Genomic DNA, 23711 nt, shown 5'->3' with positions numbered 1-23711 from the left:
ATCCTCACCACCTGCGTGTCCCATTCCTTGCGCCTTCCCCACGTGCCACCACACGCCCCTGCCACGGGCCCCCGTCATGATCTTCGCGTCCTCACCGGATGCCTGATCTTGCTCTGCACACCCCCATAATGTGCCCAGTTATGCGCCACGCGCCCCGTCACGCTCTGTGGGTCCTCACTACGTTTCCCATCATGCCCTGCGAGCCCTCAACTCACGCGGGATCAAGCTCCTTGCGCCCCCACCACGTGCCCTGTCACGTGCCCTGCCGGCCATCCGCTGGCGCGTGGTCCAGCCCCCAGCCCCCAGCACCCAGCACCCAGCCCCGGCGTGGGCCCGCAGGCGGTTGGCTGCGGTTGGAGTGGTGCAATGAGCGCCTCCTCGCGGTCCCTGAACGGATTGCCGTCGTGGGGTGCGGACGGCAGGGTAAAAAGGGGAGGCCGAGTCTCCGCTAGGGGAGGACACCGGAATCGAGAGGAAGGCCGCGCGGAGATGGGGGGCAGCACCCGGAGCCCGGGAGTCCTGCAAAGGGACGACGCCTCCAGCCAGGTGAGGGCCTGGGCGCTGGGGAGTCAGGAGCCGGGTCCGCCGGAGTCGGTTGTCAGCTGAGGACTCAGAGATCTTATGTTTCATTCCCCACAAGTCTCGGTACCAGCGGTTAAGTCAAAGGATGCTGGACCTTTCCGGGGACCGGGGCGTGCTGAAGGATGTCATCCAAGAGGGTTCTGGAGAGTTGGTGACACCAGACGCTTCGGTGCTCGGTATGTCATGCGGCCCTGGGTGCCGTCTGCCCTTGAGAGGCTGGCGATGCCCTAGTGCTGGCAGTTCCTCGGGTTTTAAGGGATAAGCGAGGGAACTCACTACCCCTTAGTGTGAGACCACAGTGAACAAGGGGCTCTGGGAGGCCCCCCAGCCCAGCTCTTCAACCTCAGGGCCAAAGGGCCGGCATCCAGATGTTAAGCAAAGGTTTCTTCTATCGCTCGGGACGTGGGGCAGTTTAAGGGCATCTGGTGCTCACATTGCTTTTGTGTGACAAAGAGATGAGATGTGGAGGTGTGAGTGCCTTTGGTCCGTTTTCCTCCCACTGTCTCTTTTTTCTGTCCTAGTGAAATATTCTGGGTATCTGGAGCACATGGACAAGCCTTTTGATTCCAATTGCTTTAGGAAAACCCCTCGGCTCATGAAACTTGGAGAGGGTAAGTTCAGAAAAGGAGCTGGAAAAGACGCCGCAGCTTGGGGAACTGATGCAGGGCAGCGCTCTAGGACTGGAAAGCTGTCCAGAAAACTGAGTCTTCAAGTTGGTTTTTCTGAGGCTGGGTTTTGCTAAACGTTGTCTTCCACATTCCCCCCTGAGATCGAGGTATTTGGGAGATGGCCTGCCTGGCAAGGGAGGTAACCTTTGCATCCTGACTTAAACATGGGGTGCTGCATTCTTCTTTGTTAGTTTACTAAGTACAAATCTATTGAATGACTCTTTTACAAGGCAGGGTGAACAGAGAGGATGTACTCGGATGATTAGAAAGGCTGGGGCCAGTATGGTGGAGACTGACACACTCCAGACAACTAACCTCATGGAGCTCCTGGGAGGCATAAGCAGTGTTTTATGGGAGTGCTTAATGAAGGCACAGTTAATTCCAGCTGGGAAGACTTCATGGTAGAGGGGGCATTTGAAATGAGCCCTGAAGTTTGAATAAGCGTTCATTCAAGGTAGAAGCTGGGACTTGGGGGAGGAGAACAACATTGCAGGAAGAAGGAACTGCGTGAACAGAGATGTAGAGGCCAGAATGCTGCAGGGCCTGGAGGAGTTAGAGTCTGGGGGTGGGGGGGGCGGGTGGGGGAAACAAGGCTGAGAAGTGAGTTGGGACCACAGTGCAGAAGGCTTGGGATACTTGTGGAGAGATGTGGACGTGAAGGGGGAGGAAATGGATAGCACTGGGACAGGATACTGGGCAAGCTTCCGCCATGTATTTTTCATCCCTTCTTCCAGATATCACACTTTGGGGAATGGAGCTGGGCCTTCTGAGCATGCGGAGAGGAGAGGTGGCCAGGTTTCTGTTCAAACCGACGTACGCTTACGGAATGCTGGGCTGTCCTCCCCTGATCCCCCCAAACACTACCGTCTTGTTTGAGATCGAGCTGCTTGACTTCCTGGATTCTGCTGAGTCAGACAAGTTTTGTGTCCTCTCAGCCGTAAGTTCTGGAGCACGGATGTCAGCACTTGACCGAGAGTTGGGATGGGTTTGTGTTTTGGGTAATTATCCTGCCCTGCTGAAGACCCTCAGCCCCAGATTCCGCCCCAGCCTCCCGTGTGGCGGTGGGGAGCGGGGGAGTATCCCGCCACTTGTTAGTATGCGTCTGTCTTAGTTCTGCTGGCTCTTGTGTGTGGGTACATGTGCTAGGCCAAGGGTTTGTTATGGACCACCAGGCTGAACTGACCTTTCAGTCACTGTTTGCCAATTCTCCCTGAAAGACAAGGAACGTTTGTTTCTCAACGCTGTTTGGTTCCCAGCAAGTCGAGCACTGATAGCTCATAACTAAGGTGATCGTATAATTTATTGTCCAACCCAGGACCCTTGAGAGTGAGAGGTACTATTAACCAGATGGGATACCAGGACATTGGGTGTAAACCGGGACAATCCCAGGCAAACTGGGACAGATGGCCTCTGTCTTCATAACTTAAAAATTGCCTCTCCTTTGTGGCCTTTCACTTAACTCATCCCGTAGAGACAAGGCTTTTGATCGTCAGCAGTCACATGCACTCCTTGTTACGGTGTCTCACCCTGGCTACACATGTGGCCTTAGATGTCCACCCCAGGTTCACATCTGTATGTGACATCTCCCCAGCTAAACTGTCACCACCTCAAGTGAGAGTTATTACCTTTTTCTCATCTTTCCACAAAGCAGAGGTTCTTGCAGATAACCTGGGTCCCAACTCTCGTGTACTGATTTAGAATCTTTGGGGATGGGGCTAGGACATCTATTTAAAAAGAGGCTCTACAGGTGATTCTGATGTGTACCAAGGGTAGAGCCTCATGGCCAGAAAGACCAGCAGGGCCCTGGGCGGACCAAGACCTGTTAAATGCTTGCTGGATGAGTGGTTGTCCTGATACGTGACTTCTGTGCTTGAAAAGTTCCATCAGTTTCTAATTCTATGAGAAACTGCTTCTTTAGGGAGCATCTCTGGGTAGGACTAAACTAGTAGACTTCATTTTGGCTCTAGTCTGTAGAACAGGAGCAGTAATGGCACCGACCTGCCGTGGCTTCTGCTGGGATTCACAGAGGTGACTTCTGCAGAGCCACCTAGCCCCGTGCTCGGCACACACGTGGCAATGAACAGAGGTTCCTAACCTAAAGGAGCAGAACTGACAGCTGTAACGACACTGGCACTGTGGCGTTCGGTTTCCTTGCTGGTGTCCTTGTCTTTGATCCTCAGGAGCAACAGGATCAGTTTCCACTTCAGAAGGTCCTAAAAGTGGCAGCTACTGAACGGGAGTTTGGCAACTACCTTTTCCGCCAGAATCGTTTCTATGATGCCAAAGTGAGATATAAACGGGTAAGACTGCTTTAAGGTACACGTTTAGACCTTGGAAGCTTCCTTCTTTAAAAGGTACAGACTTTTGTCTCTGTCCCTACTCCTCACATACAGCCGTTAAGAGACATCTTGCTTAAAAGTCCGCATGCCAGAGGGCTGGAGGCTAGGAGAGGGGACACAGGGTGTGGGGGAGCCGGTGGTGTCTGGTTATGGATCTGGATGTGATTGCGTGGGTGTGTTCAGACTGTGAAAATCCACTGAGCTGGATGCTTACTTTTGTACTTAACTGTGTGTGTTTCTCAATAAAAAAAGTTTTTAAAATTCTCTTTCTAGTTCAGGGTTCTCTACCTACTGACTTCTCCACCCCATTTGCCATCCTCATTTCACGTCTCTCTGACAGTGGAGATTCATTTAATTGTGACTCCATTCTCACCAAGCTTCTGATTGTGATTTGGCTTCCTGTGGAGGTTTTGCTGACAGGAATTCACTGTTGGCCTTGCGATGCATTCAGCAAATATTATAAACACTTTCTGTGCGCCAAACGTTGCACCCTAAGTTCTAGAGGCAAACAGGATAGAGTTCAGGGGCGTTCTGATTGTTGTCTCACTTGCATAGTGACACTAAACATTCAGGATTTGCATTCAGCTGTAAACCACAGAATCCTGAAAAACAGTTTTTCAAATAAACTAGAGACGTAATATTTCTCACATAAGAAGGGAGGCAGTCAGGGCTTCCCTGGTGGCGCAGTGGTTAAGAATCCGCCTGCCAATGCAGGGGACCCGGGTTCAAGCCCTGGTCTGGGAAGATCCCACATGCTGCGGAGCAACAAAGCCCGTGTGCCACAACTACTGAGCCTGCGCTCTAGAGCCCGTGCGCCACAACTACTGAGCCCGTGTGCTGCAACTACTGAATCCCGCACACCATAGAGCCCGTGCTCCACGACCAGAGAAGGCACCACGATGAGAAGCCCGCACACCGCAACGAAGAGTAGCCCCCGCTCGCCGCAACTAGAGAAAGCCCATGTGCAGCAACAAAGACCCAACGCAGCCAAAAATAAATAAATAAATAAAATTTAAAGAAAGAAAGGAGGCAGTCAAAGCCTGGCATAGCAGTTCCACAAAGCCATCAGGGATTCAGGTTCCATAGGTCTCTCTGCTCAGCTGCCCTTAAGCGTGTTTTTGTTGTTGTTTTTTTTCCCCCAAGATGGTAGTTCAACCTGCAGCATCACGTGCTCATCTGGGCAGGAAGAAGGGAAGGGAGAAGAGTCTGGTGTGTTTATTTATATTAAGAGCTTTCCAGAATTCCTCCTACCCCAGCTTCCCTTTGTATCTCATTGGCCAGACCCGTGGTGAATGTCCACTTGCCCTTAGCTGTGTATGTATTAGAAGCTGGGAAGTGTGGTTTAACTAGTACATTGCTGCTTTGAATGAAAGGGAGGCTCTGCTAGAAGAGGAGGGAAATACCAATAGACGTTGTCTTTCTCTGACTCATTTACTTAGCATAATACCTTCTAGGTCCATCCGCGTTGTCGCAGATGGCAAGATTTCGTTCTATTTTACGGCTGAATAATGTTCCATTGTGTATATATACCACATTTTCTTTATCCATTCATCTACTTTGGGGCACTTAGGTTGCTTCCATATCTTGGCTACTGTAAATAATGCTGCAATGAACGTAAGGTGCATATATCTTTTTTTTTATGAATTGGGAGATGGGGATTGACATATATACACTTTTAAATTTTATTTTATTTATTTATTTTTGGCTGCATAGGGTCTGCGTTGCTGCACGCAGGCTTTCTCTAGTTGCAGCGAGTAGGGGCTACTCTCCGACGCGGTGCGCAGGCTTCTTATTGCGGTGGCTTCTCGTTGCGGAGCGTGGGCTCTAGGCACACAGGCTTCAGTAGTTGTGGCTCGTGGGCTCTAGAGCACAGGCTCAGTAGTTATGGCTCACAGGTTCTAGAGCGCAGGCTCAGTAGTTGTGGCACACGGGCTTAGTTGCTCCGTGGCCTGTGGGATCTTCCCAGACCAGGGCTCGAACCAGCGTCCCCTGCATTGGCAGGCGGATTCTCAACCACTGCGCCACCAGGGAAGTCCCTATAGTAATTTTTCTTAAACGCCAGTCAGCCTTCAGTCATTTTCTTCATTCACTTTCTTGATAGTGGCTTTTGAAGCACAAGAGCTTTTAATTTTGATGAAGTCCAGTTTATTTATTCTTTAGATATTTGTGCTTTCAGTGTCATTATTAATCTAAGACCACAAAGATTTACACCAGTGTTTTCCTCTAAGAGTCTTACAGTTGAGCTCTTAGATTTAAGTCTGTGGTCCATTTTGAGTGAATTGTTGTATGCTGTCTGAGGTAGGAATCCAGCTTCATTCTTCTGCATGTTGACATCCGTTTGTCATAGCACCATTTGTTGAAAGACTGCTCTTTCTCCATTGAATGGTGTGGCACCCTGTTGAAAATCAGTTGACTCTGGATGTATATAGGTTTGTTTCTGGATTCTCAATCTGCATTGTTGGTTCTCTTCCACTGATCTATATGTCTGTCCTTATGGGTATCACACTGGCTTGGTAATTAATAAGTTTTGAAATTAGAGAGTATGAGTCTTACAACTTTGTTCTTTCTTTTTTTTAATGTTTTTTGGCTATTCAGGATCTCTTGAATTTCCATATGAATTTTCAGATCCGCTTGTCCATTTTTGCAAATTTTGGTAGTGGTTGCATTGAAAATGTAGAACAATTTGGGCACTCTTGCCATTTTAACAGTATTAAGTCTTCTGATCTGTGAACATGAGATGTCTTTCCATTTATTTAGATCTTCTTTAATTTCTTTCAACAATGTTTTATACTTTTCAGTCTACAAGTGTTACACTTTAACTTTATTGCCACTTATTTTATTCTTTTTGATGCTGTTATAAATGGAGTTGTTTTCTTAATCTCGTTTCTGGATTATTTATTGCAAGAGTAAAGAAATACAACTAACTCTCATATATTGATCTTGTGTCCTGCAACTTTGCTGCTCACTTTTTAGCACTAATTGTGTGTGTGTGTCCTTAGGGTTTGCTATATATAAGACCACCTTCTCTTGACCTCCTGTCTTCCTTCTCCACAGGCCTTGTTGCTTCTCCACCGGCGATCAGCACCCGCTGAAGAGCAGCTCCTGGTGGAGACCGCCAAGCTGCTTGTTCTCCTTAACCTGTCCTATACGTACCTGAAGCTGGAGCGACCCACCATGGCCCTGCGCTATGGAGAGCAGGCTCTAGTCATCGACCAAAAGAACACCAAGGCCCTCTTCCGATGTGGACAGGTGAGTTGGAGGGCAGGGACTTGGGAATGAATGCCCGAAGAAAGGCAGCAGTGGTGTTCAGCTTGGGCACTGCAGAAGTGCTGTCTTTCCTAAAGCGTGCTTTTAAAATTTTGTCCTTTTGACAGGCCTGCCTCCTCATGACTGAGTATCAGAAGGCCCGGGATTTTCTAGTCCGAGCCCAGAAGGAACAGCCCTTCAATCACGACATCAATAACGAGCTGAAGAAACTGTCCAGGTGAGACCTGTGTTTGCAGGAGTGCAAACAGAGGAAGGAACGTGTGGTGTGGCTGCCACTCTGGCCTGCCCGCTCGGGTGTAGGCCTGTTTGATGTTGCCAGGCTTGTGCTGGGAGGCAGCGCCCCCTAGAGCTGGCTTTGTGAAGTGCTCGGCACTCTGACCCACAGCTCCCAGGCCGTTGGGGGGCAGAAGGGAGGGCGGCTGTAGGACAGACCTCCAAACCACACATGCCTGGACCATCGCCTGCCTCCCTGTCCTGCCCCAGAAGTAAGCACCTTAAAGAGGCGGCCAGTGTGACTTGCAGAAAGGGCAGTGTTCTTCAGATATTCTTCCCTACTCGCCACCAGCTGAGGACTGCTCTTCTCAACTGACTGCAGGTCCTGGTTTGATGTGAAATGGCTCTTTCGAGTCTAGTCATACCCTAGGGTGACGCTCCTGTTACTCAGGTGATATGGATACCAACCTTGAAGTAATCTAACTTTTTCTGATTGTAGAAGCTACATGTTCATTGTAGAAAACTTTGAAAATTTCAACATAGTTAATCACCGATAATTCCATCACTTCATATTATAACCACTGGGTTGGTTGGTTGGTTTGTTTGGTGCTCTTTGGTTCCTCTGTATTGGTGAGATTTTTCTACTCCTGTTAACATTTTTTTTTTTTGCTGTATGCGGGCCTCTCACTGTTGTGGCCTCTCCCGTTGTGGAGCACAGGCTCCGGACGCGCAGGCTCAGCGGCCATGGCTCACGGGCCCAGCCGCTCTGCAGCATGTGGGATTTTCCCGGACAGGGGCACGAACCGGTGTCCCCTGCATCGGCAGGCGGACTCTCAACCACTGCGCCACCAGGGAAGCCCTGTTAACATTTTTAAATGTTTAATCCAGATTGCTAGTTAAAGCTTTCTTGCCATTAAACAAGGTCTGAGGTGTGTGTACCTCTTATTTGGATCCGATTGTTTGCATTTCAGGCCTTTAACACTTTCTAGCAATTTCCTTTCTGGTATTTATAAATATCCTGTCAGGTTAGGTGTAGAAATTGTGGAGTCTGACCATCCTTTAGCAGGAAAATCTCAAGGTAAGTCTGAGGTCTCTGAGTGTGAGGTGTTGCTTGGCAGGACTCTGCTGGGCAGCCTCACTGACAGCGGCTCCCGGCCTTCGAGGCCGCCGTCTTTGCAGACGGTGCGCTTTTTGTCCAAGGACTTCCTGAACAGCCCTCGGGAGCCTCCCCTATCCCTATCCCCCCACCCCCCACCCCCCAGCATTGCTTCCACTCACTCCTGATTCGATTTAAGGCCTGCTGAAGTTTTGGTGTTTCTGGACCTGAGTGGAGAATTCCAGCCACCAGGTGTCACCTCCCACAGAGACAGCCCTTCTCTAACTACTGTGTATTTCTCCCGACAGCTATTACAGGGATTACCTGGGTAAAGAGAAAGAAATGTGTCACCGAATGTTTGCTCCTGGTGAACATGGCTCTACAGTAGGAGAAAACTAAAGGTAAGGAAAGGGCTGATGCATGAAAAGCTTCAGGATTTTGTCTAGTACAGGTCTTCCCTGTAACGGTGGGGTTATGTCCCAATAAACCCATTGTAAGGTGAAAATATCGTAAGTCAAAAATGCATTTAATACATCTAACCTCCCAGAACACCCTAACTTAGCCTCCCTGGTCTTAACCGTGCTCAGAACACTGACGTTAGCCTACAGTTGGGCCAAATCAGCCCAAAGAAAGCCTGGTTTTATTATATAATAGAGTGTCGACTGTCTCGTGCAGTTTATTGAACACTGTACTGAAAGTTGAACCAGAGTGGTTGTCTGGGTTCAGAACGGCTGTCAGCGTGTCGGTTGTTTACCCTCGTGATTGCGGGGCCGATCAGGAGCTCTGGCTTGCTGCCCGGCATCGAGAGAGCCACTGGGACCGCATGCTGCTAGGCCAGGAAAAGATCAAAATCCAGAATTTCAAGTACCATTTCCGCCGAACGTGTATCGCTTTTGCACCATCATAAGGCGGAGAAGTCGTGAGTCAGATCGTCGCAAGCCGGGGGCCGCCTGTGTGAGGAGGTGGGCTCTTCTCCTCGGCCCCCAGTGACTAATGCTGCCTACAGTGAGGAGAGAAACCCTCCTTCCCGGAGCTGATGGGCCGCTGTGGTGCAGGGGGAGGGCACGTGCTGTGGGCCTTCTCAAAGAAGATCCCAGAAGTGAGGGAGGTCCCTCCAGGGCTGGAGGTTAGAGTCATAGGTTTGGGAAGCCTTAAGCCTAAAATTGAAAACGGAAACGTTTCATGGTATATGTTCACCTCCCTCACAGTGGCGTGGAACGTGAAGCTGTGAGTATGGTTATTAATGCAATGGTTTATCTGGGTGTTGAAGATAATGCTTTTCTTAATCTGGTTTCTCCCCAAAACCTGAAAGCCTCCAACCTCACCTTCCATCTAACACATTGTTAAAGACGATCCACATGTCGAGGGTGGGAATGGTTGGTGACTGCTAAGTTCCAAGTATTCCGAGAACTAGAGACGGAAGGTTTTCAGAGCAGCAGGGGGTGGGCACGCCCCGTCCTGCTGCACCCAGGGTTTAGCTGCTCGGGGTTGCAGTTTCCCCAGGACTACATGACATAACCCTCTTGTCTGGTTTACTGTTACTTCAGAAAACTAATGGAAACAAAATCACCTGCCTTAAACACCTGCTTAGCTGGGTAGATAGCTCTGCTCTCTTGAGAGAAGTTAAACAAGGGACAACAAGAAAACAGCTGCTGGACGGGCTCGTGATGATAAATCTCTCCTTTGTTGCCTCCTCCATCTCCCTACAAAGGAGGCTTGAGAGAAGAAGGCAGTGAAAAGGCCCATTCATCTCAGGGCTTTTGCAAGTGATCTGTACACTCTTGTCTCTGCACCGTCAGAAACAGCCAGTCGGTATCAGACGTAACATCGCCGTCACCACTGACCGTGACCCTGTGACCTTGGCCTTCAGGTCTTGCGGGGACATTGGCATATTAGCAGGTCTCCTGAGCTGAGACGTGAGCCCGAGGACTTCTCTCGTTTGGCGACTGTCGGTGTCCGCCAGAAGTGGGCGCCCAGTGGCTTTCTGCCAGACGTCTTAAGCTGTGAGCTGCCATGTTCTGCCACTTAATGAAGATCTGATTCTTCCCAGGTCTGTCCTAGAAACAGACTTTGGAAAACCCAGCAGGGAAACAAGTGTCCTCTCTGTTGTCCTTGCTTCCCAGCTTTCTGCATCTGGCAGACGTTTTGGAGCCGCTGATTCTTAGATGGTTTCGGCGGTATCCCTAAGTCTCGAGTTTGTCTTATCACCAGCAATGGCTACGATCGTCAGACTCCCACCGCCATTGAGGTTGTAACACGTTTTGGCTTTTGTGTCGTTGGTCTTGCTGCTCCCCTTTTTTTCTGTTGTACTTGTGCCTAGTTAGTCACTTAAAATGTCTAGGTTTTTAGATTATGTTGCCAACTAGTTTTAACTAACTAGGATCATTTAAAATGTGTACTTGTCTTCCAAGATGTTAGATGCTACTGACATGTCTCCATCTTGTCTTCAAAGATGTTAGATACTTCTGGTAGAACAAGAGTTCCCTCAATTATATTCTCTAAGCCTCTGGTGATAGACGCAGTTTTTTAAGATCAATAGACTTCTATGTCCTTTTCACCTTTGTATTTTGCAGCATCTGGAACCATGCCTAGCATGTGATTGACGCTCAGTAAATGTTAGTTGGATCAAATATGAAATAGCTGAAATGCTAGCCCAGCCTCTTTGAAACCATACCTTCCAGGCTGACTCTTGTATTGGCTGTCAGGACTCATGTTATTGCCAGTAACAGAAACCCATTTTTAACTAGTGTCCACTAAAAAAGAGGTTTACTGAGGGGATCCTGGGGTAGCTCGCAGGATCCAAGGAGATGGTGAACAGTCAGTAGTCGGGCAGGTAGAGACTGTGGGCCCCAGGGAATCAGTCTCATCTTTGCTTCATTCTCTCCTGCCCTAAGGAATGCCCAGGCATCCATTTACACAGCCTTTCTATTGGAGAGGGGTATTCCTTACCCACACCTTCCTCCTCTTCCTGAACCAACTATAGCTCCAGTTTGAAAATCTCGAAGCAGGGCTCTGGCCTGGTTTGGAGGGTGTGGAGTCCCAGTTATCGTATCATTTCATCCAAAAGGATTTCCCTGTGTCTCTCGCAAAGATAAGGACCGCTCTTGCCCATTTTCTTTTATTCTCTGAACTGCTTATTTTTCTGTTCATCTGCTTTGACTTTTCTCTTTTCCACAAATGGCTGGTGTTTCTTGGTTGCTTATTCACATATAAGAATGAAACAAAAAAAAAAAAAAAAAAACAAACAAACAAAAAAAGAATGAAACAGTAAGGAAAGCTGACCAGGAGCTCTGTCACCTGGGCAGGGCTTTTCGACTCATCCTTCTTAAGGCTGAACAGATGGGAGCTGACTGAAATGCTTGAAGGTCCTTAAATACCACAGGGAGGGGCTTTGCATTGGGCACCAACTCCTATACTAGCTTCCCAGATTTTCCTTGGGTGGATTTCCCCCCCTAAAATACGGGGTACAAGTTCTGTATTATTTTAATGTGTATATTCTCAATTTCTAGTGAAGTTGAGCATCTTCTTGCATATTTATTGGCCCTGTGATATTCTTTATGCCAATTTCCTATTGATATCCTTTGATCACTCTTAGGTCTTCTCTTCGTTGTTGCACAAGAACCCTTTTTCATGCGAAGGATGTTCACTAAACGTCACATATTTTCTTCTAGTTGTTCTGAGTACTTGTATATTTACATGGATCGCTGTTTTCTGTGCGGTCTTACACTTGACCTGTGGGAGTAGCGGAGGTCTGTAATGAGTGGGCAGGAGAGCTCAGGGGTAACGGGTTTCCTAACAGTTCTTCCTGGAGTCTGAGCATCATTCCGTGTCCACAGTGCTCCGTAACGTTCATAAGCCCATTTAATCTTCCCAACACTTTTTTGAGGGAGAAATCATCTCCGTTTTACAGACTGGGGAAGGAATAAAGCTCAGAGAATTAGACCCTTTCCCTGTTTGCGTGTGTGTAAACGACTGTGACCATTTTCATTTGAATTGAAATGTAAACCCCAGGTGATATCTGAGGCTTTGAATATATTCAGCTTCTTTCTTAGCTGGAGCATCATCACTGGTTGCTCAGGGATTTTTTATTCCTTTCTTAGGTGTTTAGGAATTTCCTCCCTCTTCTCTGCTTTTCCATACTTAAGAGAAGCTGAAGCCTTTGGGCTATAGAATTAAGCTTAAGGATTGAGCCGCGCGTTGCTTGGCCAGCCTCAGGGAAAGAGTATCCTAACGGACTTCATAAAAAGTGTTTTCTGGGAAGTCAAAGCAGCCCCCAGGAGGCTCAGGTAGAAATAAAGGCCGAGCTGTGGAGAGTCCATTCCTGTAGTTGATGAGATTCTGGGATTCGTTTAGTACTGGTTCAAAATGTTGGCCGGAGTGAGCCCTGGAGCAGCAAGCCCCACAGAGCTCAGTGCCGAGGCTCGTGGGGTCCTCTGGGGTCAGGGGTTCCCTTGTTCCAAAATAGCCTTCCTGTGTCCGGCCCGTACCAGTCAGTTGCCCGGAAACCCTAGGAGCAGAGCATCATCCCTCACGGTATGTGACCAGATCCAGACGGAGAATCTGTTTGATCCCATTCTTCCCAAAGGGATTAAGGAGAAACTCTCAAACCTGCTGTTGAGTCTATAAAGATATTTCATGCCTCCAGTTAGACTCATCTGAATCCTGAACAAATAATAACTTGCTTAAGTGTATTTTTATGATTTTATATATTAATTCTGACGGACTTCCCTGCATCTCCACTTTTTTTTCTCCTCCAAATGGAGATGTATTTTCTCAAGAGTAACAGGGCCAGGCAGGCATCCTCTTGTTCTCAGATGAGGGCCGTGCTGTTTTCCAGGCAAACTGTTAGACACAGTCTCTTGATCTTTAGGAAATCTGTGAAATGCCTTTTCTCCCAGCTCAGGGGTGTCATTGAAGTCATCCCTTTGTTGTGTGACTATAAATAACTCCACTTAGGTTGGCACCTCTTCATTTTACCCCTTCCTGGGAAGCGTTTCCGCTGGTAGAGCTTCTTTGGCCCCTTCACCTCTGCAGCCTCTCTTGGCAGCCGTTAACAGGCCCCAAACCTGCTGCCTACTGAGATTTACTTCTGTGCTCTTAGTAGGTGAGGTATCCATGAGGGCTACATGTCAGGCGATAACTAGGTTCCTTTCTCTAATCTTCAAATCAGTGATTACTGAAGTGCCATTACCTTTCCTTATGGGGCTGAAAAATGGGAACTTTGGATTCTCAGTCTTAGCTTGCTTTCTGTGACATCAGCCAAGTCACTTAACCCCTCTGGGCTTCAGTCTTGTCACCTGTAGGATGAAGCGATTAGATCTTTAAGGTCACTCTGTACCTCTTTCTCATGTCAGATGTTGGCTCAGTTGTTTTTAATTTCTTGGATTCATAATTACCTAATTATGAATAAGCCTTGTCTCCAGGCCTATGTAAGCCAGACCCTGATTTAGGGAAATAAGGGTACAGGCAAATAGTGAAAGAAGTGAGCCTGAGCAATGAGGAATTAACGTGTAGTAAGCCTCTTAGTGCCTTGAGACACTTGAGGCAGAGGATGGGGAGTCTTAGTTTGGTTCTCCTCACTGCCCTTTGAGGGCCCGGCCAGAGCAGTCCCAGACCCAGGCTGAAGCCGAGATGAACGGGGATGAGCCTCAGAGTCTCAAGAACCCAGAGAAGGGTTTTCAGATCTGTTAGACAAAGGGAATGAGCACAGATCATCTGTAGCACAGAGGACAAGGGTGTGTCCACAGGGATGTGGTCTGCATCATCCACACCGTGGTCACTGTCACAGTCTGAACAGAAAAGGCTGTGAGAGACAGATGCAGGCCTTGGCTCTTTAATTCTTTTTGGCATCCCGACATCACAGGGCTTGGTGATGATGATGATGATGATGATGATTTTTGGTGAGCTGCATGTGATAGCCGTGAGTGTAAGAAAATTCCTCTGTGCTAGTTTCCTACCGCAGCTGTAACAAATGGCCTGGAGAGGCTGCTTGCACCCCTTGGCTAGTGGTCCCTTCCTCCATCTTCAAAGCCGGTAGCATAGCATCTGCGAACTACCATACCCTCCTGCCATGGTCAGCATCTCTCTCTCTCTCAGTCCCTCCCTCCCCTCTGCTTCTGTAGTCATGTTTTCTTCTCTGACTCTGACCTTCCCGTGTCCCTCAGAATCCTTCTGAATGCATCGGGCCCACCCAAATGATCCAGGATACTCTCCCATCTCAAGATCTTTAATTTAATCACAAATTCCCTTTTGCCACATATGATGACATAGTCACAGGTTTTGTGAATTAAGAGGTAGACACCTTTGGGGAGTGGCCATTATTCTGTCTATCATACCCTCTTATGTATCACCACATACTGGGAACTACAGATCTCTCAGAACCATACATCCTAAATGTTCTCCACTTGGTCCCTTCTGTCCCAAATAAGATAATCATAACAGCCTTCCTTGGAACATTTCCTCTCTTGTGGTCATCCCACTGGTGGCTGGGGGAATAATGGTATAAGGGGAAAGGACCAGAACCAGGAGACAGTCACAGCCAACCTCTCAGCCAGCAGATGAGGGCCTGAATGCGGACGTGGGGAGCAGGGTGCAGAGGGAGAGACTCTTTTAGGTGGCAGAATCACATGGTTTGGTGTTGGGATGAGGGAAAGAACCAAGAATGATCTCCGGATTTCCAGCTCCGATAGCTGGGTCCCTGGAGGCATTAGCAACTGAAGGAGGCTTTGGGCAGGTATTGTTTTTGTGGCTTGAGGAACCTGAGGTGCCTGTAGGACGTCCAGGTGGAGGTAGCCGGCAGGAAGTTGACTGTGAGAGTGGGGGTCAGAGAGGAGGTCTGGCTGGAGAGCACGTGGCAGCCACGAGTATATGCAGGGCGCTGAAGTCCAGGAATGTGAGGAAGTCACCCAGGAGGAGGCGTAGAGAGGGGGAGGCCGTGGGCTGAGGATGGACCCTGGGAGCACCAGCATGGAGCCGAGAAGAGAGGCTGGGAGCCAGGAGGACGAGTGGGAGGTTTAGCTGGGAGTCTGAACCAGAGAAGAGAGCAGGTGGATGGGAATTAGAAACATGTTGAATAACATGTTTTGAAACAAGGGTGGCAGTTGGGTGGCACTTCTGACCCCTCTGATCTTGTCTTCTGTTGTCTTCACCATGGCACTGTGGCACCTGATGGCTGTGAACTCTGACAGTTGTCATCAGAGGAAGTGTGCTGTGAGTCCTAGGCCACCCGCAAGTCAGGGCAGAGGCCTGGGGGTGCTCCCTGGTTCAGTTTAAAGCTAAAAAGTGTGGGCTTCGTGGGACCACTCAGAGAGCCTGATGTGTGTTGCCAGCAGGGAGGGGATACACAGTGACGCCGGCCTCACGCCAGTGGTGAGAAGTAGAGAGGCGTAGCCGGCTGGGGGCGGGGAGGGCACCAGGGAGGCTGAGGGGACTGCAGCAGGGAGAGTCGGTGTGGAGCGGGCCTCCAGAGGCCAGGGCCAAGGCGGGGACAGGCAGAAGAAGGTGGGCGCAGCAGCGAGGGCTGGCTTTGAATGGTTGCCGGGCACGGTGGCGGGAGGAGGAAGGGCAGGATGGAGAACCAGACAAGCCAGAGGACACAGCCAGCTGGTGAGGTGGCCAGCACATCACATCACAGAGTGTGTGAGTGGGCTCAGGCTCCTTGTAAAATTCTTTTCTCCCAGTTGGATGTTTGAGATACCCAGACTAGGTTATTGCGATTAAGTAATGCATTTTGAGAAAGAGAACTAGTTAAATGGCCTCAGGGAGGGTCTAGGGGTCTTCACCTTAATGTGCAGCGTTTGTGCATTTTCTGGGATTTGAAGTGGGATCCATAGCTCTCACCAGTTTCTTTCTTTGTTTTGTTTGCTTTTTTTTTTTTTTTTTTTTTTTGGCTGCGTTGGGTCTTCCTTGCTGTGCGTGGGCTTTCTCTAGTTGCAGTGAGCGGGGGCTACTCTTCGTTGTGGTGCGCGGGCTTCTCACTGCGGTGGCTTCTCTTGTTGCGGAGCATGGGCTCTAGAGCGCATGGGCTTCAGTAGTTGTGGCACATGGGCTCAGTAGTTGCAGCTCGCGGGCTCTAGAGCGCAGGCTCAGTAGTTGCGGCGCACGGGCTTAGTCGCTCCACGGCACGTGGGATCTTCCCGGACCAGGGATTGAACCCGTGTCCCTTGCGTTGGCAGGCGGATTCTTAACCACTGCGCCACCAGGGAAGTCCTCTCACCAGGTTTTTCAAAGGGCTGTATGACCCATAAAAGGTGAAGACCGACTATTCTAGAGGTTTCTCACAGATGCTGTTCATGTCTGCTCGCTCACTCTGGTTCACTGTTGCAGGCCTGGAGGGAAGGGCTCTAGGCCAGGGCTGCGGATGGGCAGGGCTGGTGCGGACACCGTGGGAACTCCGCTTACCCTGCCCTGATCCTTGGCTCTTTGTCCTCGGGTTTCAAACATAAACATCCCAGGCTCTGCAGCCTCCGGCTCCTGGTTCCAGGATTACATCACTTCTCCATCTTCTCTGTTACATTTTCACACTCTTCTTTGATTACTGCCCATTATTTTGTGCAACTGTTGTGGACACCTATCATCTCATTGCCTGAGTTTCTGTTTCACAGTGACTGTGCCTTTTCCCCAGGCCTGGGCTGTACTCTCTTCAGAAGCGGCTTGTTTGGTATTAATGTATTCAGCTGGAGTCTGCCCTGCTGGACCTTTGTCTGTGTTCTGTGCCTGAGTCTGACTTCCTTTGTTTTCAGGGTCTCCTGGCTGAGCTCTCCTTGAGCCCTGGGCACACGATGGCTTTTCTCTCCGCCTTCTGCACCTCAGTGTGCAATGGGTATTGGATTTTCGAAATGAAATTTGGACTTTTCTGTTTTGATGCCTTTTCATTTCTGCTAAAGTGTTCTTTTTATCGGTTTCAGTTTGAAAATTCAGCTGACTGAACCTCATAAAATCCCAGTGTCTGATCTTGGAGGCTCTCCCTGCCCATCTGCATTCCCGGGCACATGTCTGTGCTGAGTGAATATTGAATACAGGGTTTATTTCTACAGTCATTTCATGGGGCACAGACTAGATTGAGTTTTGTTTTTCACTGATGATTATTAAACTCTTTATTATGGACATTTTCAAACCTATGCAGGTTTAGAAAGAATAGCATGACAGTCTGAGTTATCAGCATTCTGCTGTTCTGTTTCCTCTACCACCCCCCACCCCATAACTGTTAGTCATATTTTAATTTAAATTATAAAAATGCTACCTGCTTATAGTTTTAACCCGAAGAGTGGAGAATAAAACCTCCCAGTCCCCAAACCTACTCCCTAGAGGCAACCACTGATGTTTCATATGTGTCCCTCCCTAAAGGTTTTTATGAATATTCAAGATTGTGGGTGTCGGGCTTCCCTGGTGGCACAGTGGTTGAGAGTCCGCCTGCCGATGCAGGGGACACAGGTTTGTGACCCGGTCCGGGAGGATCCCACATGCCGCGGAGCGGCTGGACCCGTGAGCCATGGCCGCTGAGCCTGCGCGTCCGGAGCCTGTGCTCCGCAGCGGGAGAGGCCACGACAGCGAGAGGCCCGCGTACCGCAAAAAAAAAAAAAAAAAGGTTGTGGGTGTCAATGTAATCTTCCCCACAAATAGAATTATACATCTTGTACCATAATGCAATTTGGATGTTTTCTAGGTTAGCGCACAAAGAACTACCTCATTAAAAAAAATAAAAAGACCCAGTAGCATTCCATCCTAGGAAGGAATCATCATATTCTTAACAGTGATTGACAGATGGATGGATGGATAGATAGACAGGAGATGACGTAGTTATCCCCACACCTGAGTTTTCTATGGTGTTTATTTAAATGTCGTGTCACTGGGTGGTAGCATGTATATCTTCAGCTGAACTAGGAATCACTAAATGGACCTCTCAGGTGTTTATACCACTTTACATGCCCTTTGGTAGTGTCTGAGATTCCATTCCATAGCTTTGCCATCATTTGTTTTGTTAGGTGTCTTAATCTTTGCCAGTTTGGCGCATCCAAAATGGGATCTTGTTATCAGAATTGGCATGTCCCTGATCAGGCATCTTTTCACATGTTTACAGTCACATGTCCTTTCTATAAATTGCCGGTTTCTCTGTAACCAAACACCCTTCTGAATTTTTCAGTTTTTTGATAGTTATTAAAATGTCAGTTGCTTCCCTGGATACTCTAGGCATATGATCACCATATACAAGTAATGGTAACTTTGTTTTCTCCTTCTCACCTTCTCTTATTTTATTCAGAGCCCATCTCACCATGTGGGCTGAGTGCTTCCAGAACAGTGTTAGATGGTGGTGACGGCTCAGCATCGCATCTTTCGTGACCATAGTGGGTGACCTGTTGCTGCTACACTGGTCAGCATGACGCGGACTTTCGGTTGAGATATATTCTTCTTTTTACCATGTTAAGGAAATGTTTTTATACTAAAGGCTTCTGTCAGGAAAGATTGTTATCAAATGCCTTCCTGTCACAAAGATAAGCTTTTTTTACCCTTTGACTTCTTATTATGGTTTATAATATTGAATCTTCGCGGCAGGGATAGAAATACTGTGCTTTTTTTTTTTTTTTTTTTTGGCTGCATCAGGTCTTCGTTGCTGTGCACGGGCTTTCTCTAGTTGCGGCGAGCGGGGGCTACTCTTCGTTGTGGTGAGCGGGCTTCTCATTGCGGCGGCTTCTCTTATTGTGAAGCACAGGCTCTGGGCATGTGGACTTCAGTTGTTGCAGCACGCAGGCTCAGTAGTTGCGGCACGCAGGCTCTAGAGTGAGTGGGCTTCAGTAGTTGCGGTGCACGGGCTTAGTTGCTCCGCAGCATGTGGGATCTTCCAGGACCAGGGATCGAACCCATGTTCCCTGCGTTGGCAGGCGGATTCTTAACCACTGTGCCACCAGGGGAGTCCAGAAATATTGTGCAATTTTAATTGGTTGCTTTGGGAGAACAGCAGAGTTCCTCTAACACAAAAGAGCATGTTCCTTCCCTAAGCAAATGCATTCATAGGACATTCTGTAATGAAAGACTTTTAAACTCAGTAGGAGAATTTGAGGCAAAAGGAAACTGAATTTGTTCTTCACAGGTTAACAGGAGTTCTCTGCTTTCCTCAGGCTGCTAGATGCTCAAGAGGGAGGAGTCTGGGGGGACCGAGGACTTGGAGAAAAAAGCAAAAGGAGAGCCCAAGAGCTCCAGGAGGAGGGGCAGAGGGAACCTGAGCGAGACCGTGTTGATAGCCTGGGGCTCCCAGCTGGGCGGGCAGAGGCAACAAGCTCTTCCCAGAGCGAGTCCTTAGGATATTGGTACTTCTGTTTCTGTTGAAAGGATTTCAGGAAGTGAGGATACCTGTGGGAAGGGCCTCATTATACCTTTTTGATGTTTTAATGTGTTTCGTTGATTACTAGTAAAGCTCAGCATCTCATTTATTTGCATTTCCACTACTTAGAAGTAATGTCTTGTTTCCGTCTAATAGTTTTACTTATTATGTTTAAATCTTTATGATATCAGCAGTTTATTTGCATCCTTAATTTGAAGTAGGGATCCAACTTTATTTGTTTTTCCATTTTTAAAGCCTTTATTGAATTTGTTACAATATTGCTTCCGTTTTATGTTTTGGCTTTTTGGCCCCGAGGCATGTGGGATCTTAGCTCCCCAACCAGGGATCGAACCCACACCCCCTGCATTGGAAGGCGAAGTCTTAACCACTGGACTGCCAGGGAAGTCCCTCTAACTTTATTTTTCATCAAATGTCTAAACAGTTGTACCCAAACCTTCTGCTTATTGACTTAAAATACCATTTGTAATACCTTGATCGAAGAGTTTAAACCTACCTAGGGTAAACTCCTTCTTCACGTTAATGCCAGAATGAGTCTGTATGTTTCTGTAACGAAGCTGGCATACAGTAGTGGAATTAGTCAGCGGTCCCGCGGGCCTCCCTCTCTCCTCACTGATTCCGTGGCTGGAGCTCTGTCTTGGCTCATCAGTAGGCTCTGGGCCTGAGCACTACAACTGCTGTTGGAACTCAAGCTGGACAGCAGTGCCAGGTGATCAGAGGGCATGTCAGGTTGGTTTTGGCCCCAAGGCTGGACATTTCTCAGTGTGATCGCATCACAGATCATCACAAGACCCCATCGTTTCTCCATGACTTTGCGTGGGGTTGGACAGGAAAGTGCGTCTGCTGTGTCTGCCCTCCTGCATCCGGTGTGGCCGGGGCCCCATCTAGCTGCTCTGGCTCTGCCCCATCCCCTCCTCTCCTGGATGCTGACAGCACAGCAGATGCCTCCACCTCAGCGGCTGGGGTGGCCCTCCTTCTAGGCGAGCATGTGAGTGGACTGTCAGCTGGAGCCCACAGTGGCCGTCTCCAGTGTGCTGGTCTTACAATAGTTGGACTTGTTGGCAGTGTGGGTTTGCAGAGGAATAAATGGGAAATGAGTGGGGAGTGAGGCGCTGCAAAATGAAGAGTGAAGCGGCCAGCTTTCGAGTGCCTAGACTAGGAAACGGGCACCACGTCACGACCTCACCTCGGCCTGTCGGGCAGGGCAGTGTAAGCACTGGCCCAGGCCAAGGGGCTGCTCTTCCTGCCATGGTCCTTAAGCCCCGCAGTGTCTTCCATTGAGCAGCCAGAATCATCTTTTTTCAAAGTCATTTCTCTGTTCAGAAGCTCCAGTGACTCACCTTTTAATGCCTCTCTGGCCCGTGTGACGGGGCCCTTTCCCATCGTTCTTCCCTGCGTTCACTCCACCCTGGCCACACTGGCTTCCTGGTGCCTCTCACACACTCCAGTCGTGTTCTTGACTCTGGGCCTTCGCATCGACGTTCCTCCAACCTGGAAAGCCCTTCTGACTGTTCAGAGCTCTGTCTACTTAAATGACCCCCGCTCAGAGATCTCTGCGGTTACTTTACGTTAAACAACAGCCTGCATTATTCTGCACCCCAATAGCCTGCCGATTTTTCTTCACAGCAGTTATGTGCTTTGGTTTATTCATCTCTTTATCCCACTAAAGAGAGTCCCAGGAGGTGGCGACTTTGAGGTTTGTCCGTTGCATTTCCCTGGTGCCATGGTTTTCTGTAATTTGTTATAAAGGCCAGCCAAGAAGGCTAGGGGCACAGAAAAGCACCCTTCATGGTAGATTTAAATGAGAAGCAAGATGGCCATCTTGAGGCAGCACTGAGCCCGCCCGCTTCTGCCCAGGGGTTGGGTTGGGAGAAATGTCTCAGGGCAGGTCTCTCCCCCGACTCAGAAACTGCTGTTCAGCAAGATGGGAGTGCGGGATGTGTTCTTACTCTGACCCCCACCTCCTGGACACACACAACATGGCCCAGACAGCTGCTCACACCAGGGCACCAGGGCACCAGGCTGGGATGGCGCATCAGCCAGCACCCACCCCTGTGTACCAACCAGCGTTTTTCGTGGCTCTGGGGCCGGCATTGGGCTCTGGGGAGGGGGGGGCGGGCAGCGCCTGCAGAGCCAGCACCACAGAGCCATCGATGGGCTGTCATACTAGCTTTCACTGTGTTCCTGCCCTCAGACCGTGTCACACTGGGCTTGTGACAGCCCGGTGAAGTACACACTATCAGGCACATCTTATAGGTAAGGAACAGGAGGTATTACTTGTCCAGGATCACACAGCCGGAAAGAGTCCATTTGGGTCTCTTGGCTCTGGAAAAAGTACCACACTGTGTCTCTTCCGTCAGCGCCCACGTTACCTGTCTGTGTGGTGAAGCCAGTCGTCCTGTGGAACTGCCTGGCGAGGCCCGTCCAGGCTTCTTCTTCTGGTCACATCCCGAGTGCTTCGCGCTGTCTGGTGTGTGTCACGGGTTTTGTGTGTCCCACTGAAAGCAGCTGCTGTACTTCTGGCTCTTCGGGGGTGCTTTTCGTGTCTTTGAATGGTGGAGGAAGTATTAGTCCTTGTGGAACAGTTGAGAAAGTCTGATGAATGAAAAAGCTCTGCCTGCCTTCAGGAATTAGTCATCTATTCTGGGGCCTCATCTGAACAATGAACTTGAACTGGATGGTCTCAGGGTCCCTTCTAGTCTGGTTTTCTGAGACTGTGTTCTTGATTTGAAGTTTCAAAGCCACCGTATTAATTGGTCACCATTTCCCCGGACCCACCCCCTAGGGGCCTTGCAGCGATGGCTGTCTGTCCCTGACCGCAGACCCGGGACTGGCTTTGGCGCCCCTCTGGGACGTCTGAGTCCCGTTGTGTTTCTAACTGCTGTGTTTGATTTCTAGATTCCTCAGCTAACTACAAGCAAGAGAAGAGAGGCTGCCCAGTTCTCCATCGTTATGGGGGGTGGCGAGGGAGCTTTCTGGAAGGAACTCCTCAGAGCAGACTGTGTGGCAGTGACCTGCTTGGAAGAGGGGCTGGGATTCTGCAGCCCGAGGCCACTGCCTCATCTCTGACACTGCTGCCGAGGTGTTTTCACAGGTGCTGTTTTCTGTTTCACGTTTTCATACAGAGGAGGGGAAAGGGTAGCTACTGACAAGTAGAAAAATGCTATTTTTTAAAGGCAGTTTCTTGTTTTTTCAAATAGAATAAGTCCTTGGTTTTTCTCCAGTCCCAACCCCGTTCCCGCTGCTCATGTCTCTGGGTAAATACAAATAGAGATGGCTTTGTGTATTTTTGTAGGGCTCTCAGTTTTGAGGAGAGAGAATTATGTTACAGATGTTTTTGTTGTAAGCAAATAAAAGACTTCCTTGTCCTTGCAAGATCCAGTGTAAATTGTGTGAATTCAATTAAACTTATAAAGTCAGTAGGTAGGGTAGAGGGACAGCCATTCGTTGAGACCAGCTGGATCAGTGAGTGGAGTTGGGTTTGTTTTGCTGGAGCCAGAGCAGTTCTTTTTGATTGACCTAAGGGTGAAACGCTTGTGCATTTGGGTTGGGGTTCCCTTGAAATCTGCTCCCTTCTCTGGGAAGCTGTTTCAAGACAGTTAATTGGAAACCTGGGAGCCAGCCAGTCCTCCTGCACTTTTGTGCACCTCGGGTCTTGCAAAACGTGTGTGTTTGAGGTGTTATAAAGCCAGCCTCCCCGTGGTGTCTTGGACAGTGTGGTGCTGGGTGATGACAGCTGCCACCTGAGGGGCAGCCCGGGGCCCTCACAGCATCGCTGCAGCTCGTTCTTGCCACAATCCTGGGAGGTGAGCAGTGGCCCTGCACTTACCAGGGAAGGAACAAGCTGGCCTAGAGAGAGTAAGACACTGCCCCAGGGCCTCCGGGCTCTCCCCATTAGAGCCGGAATGTAAATCACTGCCTCTCCTGCCTCACAGCCGGCAGCGGGCTTGGCTTGGAAAGGCCTCCGGCTCCCAGAGGGCTTGGTCGTCCCCACCCAGCCGCGGTGCTCAACCCGCCTCTGCGAGCCTTGCTGTCCCCTCCTGGACCCTCACCGACAACTTCCCATCTCACTTAAGAGCCGTGGCTGCAGCCTAGGGTGGAAGGTCTCGGCCCGGGTCACCCAGTTAGGGCCGAGCTGGAGCGCTTCTAGCGTGGAGGGGGGGGCCTTTCTGTGAGGTGCTCAGGGACCTCTCCCCACTTGGCCCCCAGGC

The 23711-nt window shown here is 49.3% G+C and overlaps 1 protein-coding gene across 3 annotated transcripts; it reads left to right on the top strand.

Moving 5' to 3' along the window:
• Positions 1 to 344: 344 nt before the first annotated feature.
• FKBP6 (FKBP prolyl isomerase 6) lies at positions 345 to 22877 on the top strand. 3 transcript variants are annotated; one of them, XM_032606322.1, is made up of 9 exons: positions 345 to 546; positions 641 to 758; positions 1104 to 1193; positions 1985 to 2187; positions 3431 to 3550; positions 6644 to 6838; positions 6964 to 7073; positions 8474 to 8566; positions 22399 to 22877. In XM_032606322.1, exons 1-8 carry the CDS (start codon positions 367 to 369, stop codon positions 8562 to 8564), a joined length of 1107 nt encoding a protein of 368 aa, XP_032462213.1. In that variant the 5' UTR covers positions 345 to 366; the 3' UTR covers positions 8565 to 8566; positions 22399 to 22877. The 3 variants fall into 3 exon arrangements, with proteins under 3 accessions (XP_032462213.1, XP_032462214.1, XP_032462215.1); XM_032606323.1 differs by having other exon boundaries at positions 345 to 423; positions 22399 to 22875; XM_032606324.1 differs by lacking the exons at positions 1104 to 1193; positions 22399 to 22877 and having other exon boundaries at positions 490 to 546; positions 8474 to 8564.
• The last annotated feature ends 834 nt before the right edge of the window (positions 22878 to 23711 follow it).

Source organism: Phocoena sinus, chromosome 15 (genome assembly GCF_008692025.1).
Source record: "Phocoena sinus isolate mPhoSin1 chromosome 15, mPhoSin1.pri, whole genome shotgun sequence".
NCBI lineage: Eukaryota > Metazoa > Chordata > Mammalia > Artiodactyla > Phocoenidae > Phocoena > Phocoena sinus.
Note: the sequence above shows the minus strand (reverse complement) of the source record. Positions and strands in the feature narration are given on the sequence as shown.